The 13,964-nt window shown below is 45.3% G+C and overlaps 1 protein-coding gene across 2 annotated transcripts in view; it reads left to right on the forward strand.

Annotated features, from left to right (window-relative positions):
• taf3 (TAF3 RNA polymerase II, TATA box binding protein (TBP)-associated facto) overlaps window positions 1–13,964 on the forward strand; it is a 207,599-nt gene that overhangs the window by 19,389 nt on the left and 174,246 nt on the right. The window contains exon 2 of one of the 2 annotated variants that reach the window (XM_070897123.1): window positions 9,592–9,834. The exons of the other annotated variant lie outside the window; for it this stretch is intronic. Coding sequence (XP_070753224.1) covers window positions 9,592–9,834 — 243 coding nt within the window. The remainder of the gene's footprint in view (window positions 1–9,591; window positions 9,835–13,964) is intronic. 2 annotated transcript variants of the gene reach the window in all.

Below are 13,964 nucleotides of genomic sequence, written 5' to 3' on the forward strand. Positions count from 1 at the left end.
AAAAATGGTGGAGAATGTTTCTTGGGCCTCAGCTGGTTAATGCAAGAAGTGGCTAAGCCAGACACACCAGATATGTCCCAGGTTTGATGCCTGGTCCATGTTGAGTGAGTACCTTGGCTCCCATCGAGTATTATGGAGGAGTAAAGTCAGTCAGGTTTTTGCTCCTGATCACTTTGTAGCAACTCATGCAGCAAGTAAAGAGCATCCAGGTGTATGGGTCTGGTAAGGATATTGTAATATATGCTCTCAAGTTTGTAGAGTTTGTTGCATTGTGAGTTCCCTTGGCCAAAGACCGCCCTAAGTGGAGGAAGAGCATCCGGGAGGGTGCTGAGCACCTTGTGTCTCGTTGCCGAGAATATGCAGAAAACAAGCGCACGCAGCGGAAGGAGCGTGTGGCAAACCAGACTCCCCACCCACCCTTTTCTTCAATGACTGACTGTCTGCCCCACCTGCGACAGAGACTGTAATTCCCGTAGTGGACTATTCAGTCACCTGAGAACTCACTTTGAGTGGGAGCAAGTCTTCCTCGATGATGAGCTTAGCCAGTCACGTGATGTTCGCAAGACTCAATAAAACTCCAGTCAGATTGGTCCAGGTCATGATGAAGTATGCAGTTGTGAGCCTAGTGGATGAACTGGTAATGTGTAGTGTGATAAACCGTTGTTAATTAATCAACTCGTTCTTAATAGCAATGTGTTGCTCTAAATTCTTAAGCAAAGAACCCATGAAGCAAATACATTACAGATATGATCAGATTTGGCTGTGATTTCTGCCCTTTTACCTGCTACCATGAATACAGATTGAGGGTGAGAAAGTAGTGTCTCAAACAAGCATACTATGCTTAAACAAAGGGGACGACAGTGGGATGAGGGCAGAGTTGGCTAAAGTAGACTGGAAACACAGACTAAACGGTGGCACAATTGAGGAACAGTGGAGGACTTTTAAGGAGCTCTTTCATAGTGCTCAACAAAAATATATTCCAATGAAAAAGAAGGGCGGTAAGAGAAGGGATAACCAGCCGTGGATAACCAAGGAAATTAAGGAGAGTATCAAATTAAAAACCAATGCGTATAAGGTGGCCAAGGTGATTGGGAAAATTTTAAACGACAGCAAAGAATGACTAAGAAAGCAATAAAGAAAGGAAAGGTAGATTACGAAGGTAAACTTGCGCAAAACATAAAAACGGATAGTAAAAGCTTTTACAGATATATAAAACAGAAAAGAGTGACTAAAGTAAATGTTGGTCCCTTAGAAGATGAGAAGGGGGATTTAATAATGGGAAATGTGGAAATGACTGAGACCTTAAACAATTATTTTGCTTCGGTCTTCACAGTGGAAGACACAGAAACCATGCCAGAAATTGTTGGTCACAGGAATGTGGGAAAGGAGGACCTTGAGACAATCACTATCACTAGGGGGGTAGTGCTGGACAGGCTAATGGGACTCGAGGTAGACAAGTCCCCCGGTCCTAATGAAATGCATCCCAGGGTATTAAAAGAGATGGCGGAAGTTATAGCAGATGCATTCGTTATAATCTACCAAAATTATCTGGACTCTGGGGAGGTACCAGCGGATTGGAAAGCAGCTAATGTAACGCCTCTGTTTAAAAAAGGGGGCAGACAAAAGGCCGGTTAGTTTAACATCTGTAGTGGGGAAAATGCTTGAAACTATCATTAGGGGAAAATAGTGGGACATCGAGATAGGAATAGTGCAATCAAGCAGACGCAGCATGGATTCACGAAGAGGAAATCATGTTTAACTAATTTACTGGAATTCTTTGAGGATACAATGAGCATGGTGGATAGAGGTGTACCGATGGATGTGGTGTATTTAGATTTTCAAAAGAACATAACATAAGAATTAGGAACAGGAGTAGGCCATCTAGCCCCTCGAGCCTGCTCCGCCATTCAACAAGATCATGGCTGATCTGGCCGTGGACTCAGCTCCACTTACCTGACCGCTCCCCATAACCCTTAATTCCCTTATTGGTTAAAAATCTATCTATCTGTGATTTGAATACATTCAATGAGCTAGCCTCAACTGCTTCCTTGGGCAGAGAATTCCACAGATTCACAACCCTCTGGGAGAAGAAATTCCTTCTCAACTCGGTTTTAAATTGGCTCCCCTGTATTTTGAGGCTGTGCCCCCTAGTTCTAGTCTCGCCGTCCAGTGGAAACAACCTCTCTGCCTCTATCTTGTCTATCCCTTTCATTATTTTAAATGTTTCTATAAGATCACCCCTCATCCTTCTGAACTCCCAACGAGTAAAGACCCAGTCTACTCAATCGATCATCATAAGGTAACCCCCTCATCTCCGGAATCAGCCTAGTGAATCGTCTCTGTACCTCCTCCAAAGCCAGTATATCCTTCCTTAAGTAAGGCGACCAAAACTGCACGCAGTACTCCAGGTGCGGCCTCGCCAATACCCTATACAGTTGAAGAAGGACCTCCCTGATTTTGTACTCCATCCCTCTCGCAATGAAGGCCAACATTCCATTGGCCTTCCTGATTACCTGCTGCACCTGCAAACTAACTTTGGGATTCATGCACAAGGACCCCCAGGTCCTTCTGCACCGCAGCATGTTGTAATTTCTGCCCATTCAAATAGTATTCCCTCTTTTTGTTTTTTTTCCCCAAGGTGGATGACCTCACACTTTCTGACATTGTATTCCATCTGCCAAACCTTAGCCCATTCGCTTAACCTATCCAAATCTCTTTGCAGCCTCTCTGTGTCCTCTACACAACCTGCTTTCCCACTAATCATTGTGTCTTCTGCAAATTTTGTTACACTACACTCTGTCCCCTTTTCCAGGTCATCTATGTATATTGTAAATAGTTGTGGTCCCAGCACCGATCCTTGTAGCACACCACTAACCACCAATTTCCAACCCGAAAAAGGACCCATTTATCCCGACTATCTGCTTTCTGTTAGCTAGCCAATTCTCTATCCATGCTAATACATTTCCACTGACCCTGCGTACCTTTATCTTCTGCAGTAACCTTTTGTGTGGCACCTTATCGAATGCCTTTTGGAAATCTAAATACAACACATCCATCGGTACACCTCTATCCACCATGCTCGTTATATCCTCAAAGAATTCCAGTAAATTAAAAGGCATTCGATAAGGTGCCACACAAAAGGTTACTGCAGAAGATAAAGGTACACTGGGTCAGTGGAAATGTATTAGCATAGATAGAGAATTGGCTGGCCAACAGAAAGCAGAGAGTCGGGATAAATGGGTCCTTTTCGGGTTGGAAATCGGTGGTTAGTGGTGTGCCACAGGGATCGGTGCTGGGACCACAACTGTTTACAATATACATAGATGACCTGGAAGAGGGGACGGAGTGTAGTGTAACAAAATTTGCAGATGACACAAAGATTAGTGGGAAAGCGGGTTGTGTAGAGGACACAGAGAGGCTGCAAAGAGATTTAGATAGGTTAAGCGAATGGGCTAAGGTTTGGCAGATGGAATACAATGTCGGAAAGTGAGGTCATCCACCTTGGGGGAGAGGGCGGGGGGGGAACAAAAAAAGGGAATACTATTTGAATGGGGAGAAATTACAACATGCTGCGGTGCAGAGGGACCTTGGGGTCCTTGTGCATGAAACTCTTTTAGGTGATCTTGCTGCTAGCAGAGAATGGTTTCAATCCATTGACCTCTGGGTTATGGGCCCAGCACACTTCCGCTTCACCCCTTGTGCATGAATCCCAAAAAGTTAGTTTGCAGGTGCAGCAGGTAATCAGGAAGCCTTCAGTGGAGAGGGATGGAGTACAAAAGTAGGGAGGTCCTTCTGCAACTGTATAGGGTATTGATGAGGCCACATTTGGAGTACTGCGTGCAGTTTTGGTCACCTTACTTAAGGAAGGATATACTAGCTTTGGAGGGAGTACAGAGACGATTCACTCGGCTGATTCTGGAGATGAGGGGGTTACCTTATGATGACAGATTGAGTGGACTGGGTCTTTACTCGTTGGAGTTCAGAAGGATGAGGGGTGATCTTATAGAAACATTTAAAAGAATGAAAGGGATAGACAAGATAGAGGCTGAGAGGTTGTTTCCACTGGTCGGGGAGACTAGAACTAGGGGGCACAGCCTCAAAATACGGGGGAGCCAATTTAAAACCGAGTTGAGAAGGAATTTCTTCTCCCAGAGGGTTGTGAATCTGTGGAATTCTCTGCCCAAGGAAGCAGTTGAGGCTAGCTCATTGAATGTATTCAAATCACAGATAGATAGATTTTTAACCAATAAGGGAATTAAGGGTTATGGGGAGTGGGCGGGTAAGTGGAGCTGAGTCCACGGCCAGATCAGCCATGATCTTGTTGAATGGCGGAGCAGGCTCGAGGGGCTAGATGGCCTACTCCTGTTCCTAATTCTTATGTTCTTATGTATAAGTCGCCTGCCAACATTCCCAATCAAAGCTCCTATATGGAGAATAGTGTCTGGGTAACCGCATTTCATCATTAGTCAGTACCTTTGAGGGAAGTGGAGAAAGAATTGGAGGGGGGGAATGGGGAAAGGGAATGAAAAATAAAAAAAATAAAATTGATTCTTCCGCATAAGCACTTACATTTTCGGACAAGCACGGAGCACTGCAGCTTTGTGCAACAATCGTAAGGTGTAAAAGTGAATGCTAAAGGGACCAAGTAATTTGAACAGCACATAGCAATTACTTTTCTGAGAGATAATGCAAAAATATTTGTTTCCAATTTGCAGTTAGGCATAATTGATATTCTGTAGTATCCTCAAGATGAATTTCACCCAAATGGAATTTCACTCCAGATCATTCTAATAACTTAATTTAACCATCACATGTTTAATTTAAAAATTGGTATAATTGTGTGTGTTTATTTTGGCAATGTGTTGCTGAAAAGTTCTAAAAGGTGGTTTTCATTTCATAATTTTAAAAGCACCTGAAGGCATTTGCATTTATATAGCAAACATCTTATTAATTAAAATTTTGGATTTATTAATACACAGTTCAGTTTCTGCGATTGTGCATTGTGACTATAACCATGTGTAATCTAATGTAATGGTTTTCTAGCTGACACTATACATTAGTGATGTATTACATGGTAAGGCTTAAGTTTCTTCATTAAGACAAAATTGAAAACTCTGTTTTTTGCAGTAGTGTATGCAGGATAAAACATGGTGCTGTCCTGCTAGATTACATCAAAGTATTGTGATAGACAATTTTGGCGTTGGTATTGGTTGCTGAGTTGAGAGTATTATCATCAACACAGGACTAATCATCAATTAAGGTTCAGCAAATGGCAGCTTATGCTCACTTCATCTGGTAGTTGAGTGAGGATGTGTGGCTTCCTTCACCTTCCTAATGCCTGCCCCCCAACCGAGCCTCGGGCTATCTACCATCAATGGCGCTACTGGGCGTCGAGCTTGTGGCCAACACCTCGCCGTAGGCAATTAGGCGCTTATAGCTGTGCCTTGTCTCCAGTTGTCTTGGACCCCCTTGCTGGACCAAGACCTTGCTCAGCTCAGCCCGTATGGTTGCCGGTGTGCAGCGGCCACTCCACGTTGAAAGAACTCAAGCACAGGCATCTTCCACTTCGTCTGTATGAAGTTTGGGACCTGGAACGTCAGGACTGTCATGGACAATCCCAACAGCAGCAGGCCGGAACGCCGCACCGCCATAGTTGCCCGGGAACGCAGACGTTTTGACATTGACATCGCCGCCCTAAGCGAGACCCGGCGGGCAGGGGAAGGCCAGTTGAAGGAACGGTGGAAGTTACACCTTCTTCTGGAAAGGGAAACCAGAGGCAGAACGCCGCCTTCATGAAGTCGGCTTTGCCATCAAGAATGAGCTGGTCAACCGCCTCAAAGACTCCCCCTGGGGGTTAACGAACGTCTCATGACTCTTCGTATTACCCTATCTTGGAACCAATGTGCCACAGTCATCAGTGCGTACGCCCCTACACTCGATGCAACGGATGAGGCTAAAGAGGGTTTTTATTCCAACCTCGAGACATCCTTGTCCCACGTTCTCACGAGCGACAAATTGATCCACCTGGGTGATTTTAATGCCAGGGTTGGCAAAGACACAGCCCACTGGGGAGGCGTGATTGGCAGAGAGGGGGTAGGGAGAGCCAACTCCAGCGGTACCTTAGTCCTGACAAAATGTTGAGAACATGAACTCCTCATCACCAACACCCTGTTCCGCCAGAGGGACAAATACAAGGCATCGTGACAACACCCTCGCTCCAAACACTGGCACCTGCTGGACTATGTCATCGTCCGAGCCAGGGATCGCAAGGCTGTGCGCATCATTCGTGCCATGACAGGAGCTGACGACTGCTGGACGGACCACCGCCTAATCCGATCCATCAACATCAACATTAACATTGCCCCAAAGCAGAGGGGACAGCAGAAGCAGTTCCGCAAAAAAGTTAATGCCAGGGCACTTAGGGACCCAGCTAAGAGAGCCCTATACAGCCAGCTCCTTACAGCCAATCTGGCGTGCCTTGATGACCCCGAGATGCTGAATGCCCACAGCGCTTGGTCTGCCCTCCAGGCCTCCATAACCAGTGCCTGTGAAGAGACACTTGGTCACTCACTCAGAAAACATCAGTACTGGTTTGATGAAAATGATCAGGAGATCAAAGAATTAATCGTTCGCAAGCGCAAAGCATTTCTGAGCCTTAAGCAGCAACCCAACTCGGGAGCTGCAAAACAACATTTCAGATGGCTCAAGGCTCAGGTCCAACAAAAAACCCGGGACCTAAAGAACATGGTGGATGGAGAAAGCACAGGAGATACAACTGGCCGACAGCCATGATATGCGAGGATTCTTCACTGCAGTCAAGGCCACCTACAGTCCAAACTTCCAAGGCTCCACCCCACTCCTGGCCAAGAACGGGGAAACACTCATCAAGAACACCGAGGCTGTCGGGGCCCGATGGATGGAGCACTTTGAAGATCTCCCCAATCGAGACTCTGCCTTTGACTCGAGTGTTTTCGACTCCATCCCGCAGCATGCGACCCGCCACTAACTCCGTGAAACTCCAACGTTGCACGAGGTAGGTAGAGCCATAAAACAGCTCAAGAATAACAAAGCTATGGGTGCGGATGGAATCCCTGCTGAGGCGTTAGAATATGGCGGAGAGGCGCTGTTGGCGCGGATACATGACCTCATTCTCTCATCTGGAGGGAGGAGAGCATGCTGGGAGATCTCCGAGATGCAGTGATTGTGAGCATTTTTTAAAAAGAAACAAGTCCGACTGTGGCAACTACAGGGGAATCTCCCTGCTATCAGCCACTGGGAAATTTGTCGCTAGAGTTCTCCTCTATCGTCTTCTCCCTGTGGCCGAGGAGCTCCTCCCGGAATCACAATGCGGATTTCATCCCCTACGGGGCACAACAGACATGATTTTTGCATCACGACAGAAGGGAGCAGCGCCAGCCCTTGTACATGGCCTTTTTCGATCTTGCAAAGGCCTTTGACACTGTCAACCGTGAGGGTCTATGGAGCGTCCTCCTCCGTTTCGGATGCCTCCAAAATTTTGTCAACACTCTTCGCCTGCTTCACGATGACATGCAGGTCGTGATCCTTACCAACGGATCCATTACAGACCCAATTCATGTCCGGACCGGGGTCAAACAGGGCTGCGTCATCGCTCCAACCCTCTTCTCAATCTTCCTCGCTGCCGTGCTCCACCTCACAATCAACAAGCACCCCGCTGGAGTGGGACTAAACTACAGAACCAGTGGGAAGCTGTTTAACCTACGCCGCCTCCAGGCCAAGTCCAAGATCACCCCAACCTCTCTTTCGTTGAGCTGCAGTATGCGGGTGACACCTGCGTCTGCGCACATTCTGAGGCTGAACTCCAGGATATAGTCGATGTATTCACTGAGGCATATGAAAGCATAGGCCTTGCGCTTAACATCCGTAAGACAAAGGTCCTCCATCAGCCTGTCCCGTTGCACAGCACTGCCCCCAGTCATCAAGATTCACGGCGGGCCCCTCGACAATGTGGACCATTTCCCATATCTCGGGAGCCTCTTATCAACAAAGGCAGACATTGATGTGGAGATTCAACATCGCCTCCAGTGCGCCACTGCAGCCTTCGGCCCCTGAGGAAAAGAGTGTTTGGAGACCAGGCCCTCAAATCTATCACCAAGCTCATGGTCTACAGGGCTGTAGTAATACCCGCCCTCCTGTAGGGTGAGGCATGAACGATATATAGAAGGCACCTCAAGTCGCTGGAGATATATCACCAACGATATCCCCTGGGAGGACAAGCGCACCAACATCAGTGTCCTTGACCAGGCTAATATCCCCAGTATTGAAGCACTGACCACACTCGATCAGCTTCGCCGGGCAGGCCACATAGTTCGCATGCCAGATACGAGACTCCCTAAGCAAATGCTTTATGCGGAGCTCCTTCATGGTAAACGAGCCAAAGATGGGCAGCAGAAACGTTATAAGGACGCCCTCAAAGCCTCTTTGGTAAAGTGCGACATCACCACTGACACCTGGGAGTCCCTGGCCGAAGACCGCCCGAGGTGGAGAAAGTGCATCCAGGAGGGTGTTGAGCTCTTCGAGTCTCAACGCAAAGAGCATGAAGAGGTCAGGCGCAGGCAGCGGAAGGAGCACGCGGCAAACCAGTCCCACCCACCCCTTCCCTCGACGAATGTCTGTCCCACCTGTAACAGGGTCTGTGGCTCTCGTATCGGACTGTTCAGTCACCAAAGAACTCACTTTGGGAGTGGAAGCAAGTCTTCCTCGATTCCGAGGAATTGCCTATGATGATGGCTGTCATAGAAAGAATGAGGTAGATATTGGAAAGGAGTTCAGAGCTTTGCTATGTTTAAAAAGTATGGGAGAAATCAAAATAGTTCAATCTGATTATTTTGACATCTGCAGTGATGGATATGTTCGCCTTCAATTTAAATAAATGCAAATTTATATAAATGCAAGACCTTCCCTTTTCTACAATTTAACATGACCTTATTTTGTCACTGAAATGTTGCAGCACTATTGCATTATGCTGCCTTAGTAAATTCTGCAGTTGATCAGTTAATTCAGCTTATTTTTTGAAATAAAAATACTACAAGCTGCATTTCATTGGTCAATCATTGGGTATCTCTAACACCCAGTCATCAACGGTGACAGACTAGGTTGTTATTTTGGAAAGTGGCAACACTAGAGACATGGACAGCACAGCTTGTTGGTGTACTGCTGCTTTCCTGCCACAGAGTATAAGCGGATGTGGGTTCACAACCACAGTTTTCCTACGAAACAACAAGGAAGTCCCAAACTGAAGCTAGGTTCTTTCCCACAGGGAGGGAGAGGAGATTGGGAGCTTTGGTGTCTTAGGTTGTTGTCTCCTACAACAAAAACAAGCTGGTGTGTAGGGCTGAATGAAAAAGAGAGGCAGACTTGCATTTATATAGCGCCTGTCACGATCACCAGACATCTCAAAGCGCTTGAGATACTTTTTTGAAGTGTAGTCACTGTTGTAATGTATGAAGCTATCGAAAGTAGTAGCAATATTGTACTTTAAAACTGCTTTGTCTCTCTTTACTCTACAATAATGTTGCATGGTGCCATTAAACTTTCCTTCTGCATTGCCAGATGGGCGCACGGATCCTGTTTTGGATGATCTTGGTCAGGCCTTCAAACTAATGGGAATCAGCCTGTCAGAACTTGAAGACTATATTCACAACCTTGAGCCCATTGGATTTGCACACCAAATCCCAGCATTTCCCGTCAGCAAAAACAATGTGCTTCAGTTCCCACAGCCTGGAACCAAGAGTCTTGGTGAGGAGAGGGAGTATATTCCAGAATACATGCCACCACTCATCTCGTCACAAGAAGGTGAGCTCTATTAAGTATCAAACTTCACTGGGAGTAAAGGTTATTTGAGCAAGTCTCATCGAAGGACTAGAGCATCTCATTGAAGCGTATAAGATTCTGAGGGAGCTTGACCAGGTAGATGCTGAGAGGCTGTTTCCCCTGGCTGGAGAGTCGAGAGCTAGGGGGCACAGTCTCCGGATGAGGGATTGGCATTTAGGACTGAGATGAGGAAAGATTTCTTCACCCAGAGGGCTGTGAATCTTTGGAATTCTCTACCGCAGAGGGCTATGGATGCTCAGTGGTTGAGTATATTCAAGGCTAGGATCGATAGATTTTTGTATACTCAGGGAATCAAGGGTTTGGGCAGGAAAGTGGAGTTGAGGTCGAAAATCAGCCATGATCTCTTTGAAAGGCGGAGCAGGCTTGAAAGGACCGATGACCTATTCCTGCTCCTAATTCTTATGTTCTTAAGGAAGGCACTAATGGGCCTTTATTTTATAGTCAACGTGATAATTTTTGGCAGCTGAATATCACAGGGTGCAACAAAGAAGGCGTACATTAGAACAGAAGAATGAGAAGCAGGATTAGGCCCTTTGGCCCCTTGAGTCTGCTCTGCAAATGATACTTAAAGGGTTGACAGTGGATAGGCAATGGCAGACATTTATAGATTACATAGATGAATTTCAACAATTGTACATCCCTGTCTGGAGTAAAAATAAAAAGGGGAAGGTAGCTCAACAATGGCTAACAAGGGAAATTAGAGAGAGTGTTAAATCCAAGGAAGAGGCATATAAGTTGGCGAGAAAAAGCAGCAAACCTGAGGACTGGGAGAAATTTAGAATTCAGCAGAGGAGGACAACGGGTCTAATTAGGAGGGGGAAAATGAAGTACGAGAGGAAGCTTTGCAGGGAACATAAAAACTGACTGCAAAAGCTTCTATAGATATGTGAAGAGAAAAAGATTAGTAAAGACCAACGTAGGTCCTTTGCAGAGAGAATCAGGTGAATTTATAATGGGGAACAAAGAAATGGCAGACCAATTAAACAAATACTTTGGTTCTGTCTTCACTAAGGAAGACACAAATAACTTTCCGGAAATACTAAGGGTTCGAGGGTGTAGCGAAAAGGAGGAACTGAAGGGAATCCTTATTAGTCAGGAAATTGTGTTAGGGAAATTGATGGGATTAAAGGCCGATAAATCCCCAGGGCCTGATAGGCTGAATCCCAGAGTACTTAAGGAAGTGGCCCTAGAAATAGTTGATGCATTGGTGATCATTTTCCAACATTCTATTGACTCTGGATCAGTTCCTATGGACTGGAGGGTAGCAAATGTAACACCACTTTTTTTAAAAAAAAAGGAGGAAGAGAGAAAACGGGGAATTATAGATCGGTTAGCCTGACATTGGTTGGGGGAAAATGTTGGAATCAATTATTAAAGATGAAATAGCAGCACATTTGGAAAGCAGTGACAGGATCGGTCCAAGTAGCATGGATTTATGAAGGGGAAAGCATGCTTGACAACTCTTCTCGAATTTGTTGAGGATGTAACTAGTAGAGTTGACAAGGGAGAACCAGTGGATGTGGTGTATTTGGACTTTCAAAAGGCTTTTGACAAGGTCCCACACAAGAGATTGGTGTGCAAAATTAAAACACATGGTACTGGGGGTAATGTATTGAAGAGAACTGGTTGGCAGACAGGAAGCAGAGAGTCGGAATAAACGGGTCCTTTTCAGAATGGCAGGCAGTGACCAGTGGAGTGCTGCAGGGTTCAGTGCTGGGACCCCAGCTATTTACAATATAAATCAATGATTTCGATGAAGGAATTGAGTGTAATATCTCCAAGTTTGCAGATGACACTAAGCTGTGTGGCGGTGTGAGCTGTGAGGAGGATGCTAAGAGCCTGCAGGGTGACTTGGACAGGTTAGGTGAGTGGGCAAATGCATGGCAGATGCACTATAAAGTGGATACATGTGAGGCTATCCACTTTGGTGGCAAAAACAGCAAGGCAGAATATTATCTGAATGGTGACAGATTAGGAAAATAGGAGGTGCAACGAGACCTGGGTGTCATGGTACATCAGTCATTGAAGTTTGGTATGAAGGTACAGCAGGTGGTGAAGAAGGCAAATGGCATGTTGGCCTTCATAGCGAGAGGATTTGAGTTTAGGAGCAGGGAGGTTTTACTGCAGTTGTACAGAGCTTTGGTGAGGCTACACCTGGAATATTGTGTTCAGTTTTGGTCCCCTAATCTGAGGAAGGACGTTCTTGCTATTGAGGGAGTACAGCGAAGGTTCACCAGATTGATTCCTGGGATGGCAGGACTGACCTATGAGGAGAGACTGGATCCAACTGGGCTTGTATCCACTGGAGTTTAGAAGAATGAGAGGGGATCTCATAGAAACATATAAAATTCTGACGGGATTGGACAGGTTAGAGACAGGAAGAATGTTCCCGTTGCTGGGGAGTTCCAGAACCAGGGGTCACAGTCTAAGAATAAGGGGTAAGCCTTTTAGGACCGAGATGAGGAGAAACTTCTTCACTGAGTGGTTAACCTGTGGAATTCTCTACCGCAGAAAGTTGTTGAGGCCAATTCATTGGATATATCCAAAAATGAGTTAGATATTGCCCTTACGGCTAAAGGGATCAAGGGGTATGGAGAGAAAGCAGGAAAGGGGTACTGAGGTGAATGATCAGCCATGATCTTATTGAATGGCGGTGAAGGCTCGAAGGGCCGAATGGCCTACTCCTGCACCTAATTTCTATGTTTCTAAGATCATGGCTGATCTTGTCTTTTATTCTGCTTAAAGCTGCATCCTTCCTGCAGACTTTTAAACTTTAAACCAGAGTAAGAATCAAAAAACTTGCATTTATTTCGCTCCTTATCATGTTCTCAAGATGCCCAAAGTGCTTCACTACTTTTGGTGTGCAATCACTTTTTTTAGACAACCATGGCAACCAATTTGAACACAAGAAGACATCACAAACAGCAAGTGAACTGAATGACCAGTTCATTTTCTTTTTGCTAGAGTTTGAGAGAAATGTTGACCAGAAACTGGGCGAACACCTTGCATCCATCTGAACTACTGGAATCGGCAGGTGGGGCCTCAGTTTATTGTCATCTGACCTCCCAACAATGCAGCATTCCCCCGGTACTGCACTGAAGTGTCAACCCAGATTATGCGCTCAAGATTCTTTTAAAAGTGCTGCTTGAAATCAAATAAAAATGTCAGTAAAGTGCAGGGTAGTATTTGAGGAATTAAAGGTTGTTTATGGAATCCATCGTGATTGAATACATTGCAAACCTGTATCTGCAGCTTACTTGATGGTCTTTTATGCAGTTCGTTGTTGTGCTGCATATCTGCATGGAAACCCCTTTCCTCAGTGGCAAAGATCCAATTCAGAACCAGTTTGGAATTGCAGTTGGATAGACATCTGTTAGAAGTTGAAAAGGAAAAAAAAGACCAGTTGGGTATTTTTAAGCTCTTACTAAAACTATCAGTATTTGTTAGCTGTTGGGACCACAATAATTAGAATTTTCTGAAGATGAATGATGGGGTAGTGGAAACTAAATCAGGCTACTCTTCCACGCTGAGTACTTTCTATCAGCTGCAAAAATGCACTGTGCTGCAGAAAAATATGTTTTAAAGACGTTCTAGCTGTTGTTTTTTTACTTGCCTGAAGTTGTATTTGTAATTTTTTTTTAAATAAGAAAGTATACCTTTAAGCTTATAAATTATCCAAATTCATTACCATTTTCTGTGCCGTTCCGCACAATCTTGTGTCAGCTTGCCTCAGTTGGCAGGACTCTTATCTCTGAGTCAGGAGATTGTGGGTTTAAGAATCACTCCAACATAAGAACATAAGAAATAGGAGCAGGAGTAGGCCATCCGGCCCCTCGTGCCTGCTCCACCATTTAATACGATCATGGCTGATCTGATCATGGACTCGGGTCCACTTCCCTGCCCAATCCCCATAACCCTTATCATTTAAGAAACTGTCTATTTCTGTCTTAAATTTATTCAATGTCCCAGCTTCCACAGCTCTCTGAGGCAGCGAATTCCACAGATTTACAACCCTCTGAGAGAAGAAATTTTGCCTCATCTCCATTTTAAATGGGCAGCTCCTTATTCTAAGATTCTGCCCCCTACTTCTA

Source organism: Pristiophorus japonicus, chromosome 13 (assembly GCF_044704955.1).
Source record: "Pristiophorus japonicus isolate sPriJap1 chromosome 13, sPriJap1.hap1, whole genome shotgun sequence".
In the NCBI taxonomy this organism is placed as follows: Eukaryota; Metazoa; Chordata; class Chondrichthyes; family Pristiophoridae; genus Pristiophorus; species Pristiophorus japonicus.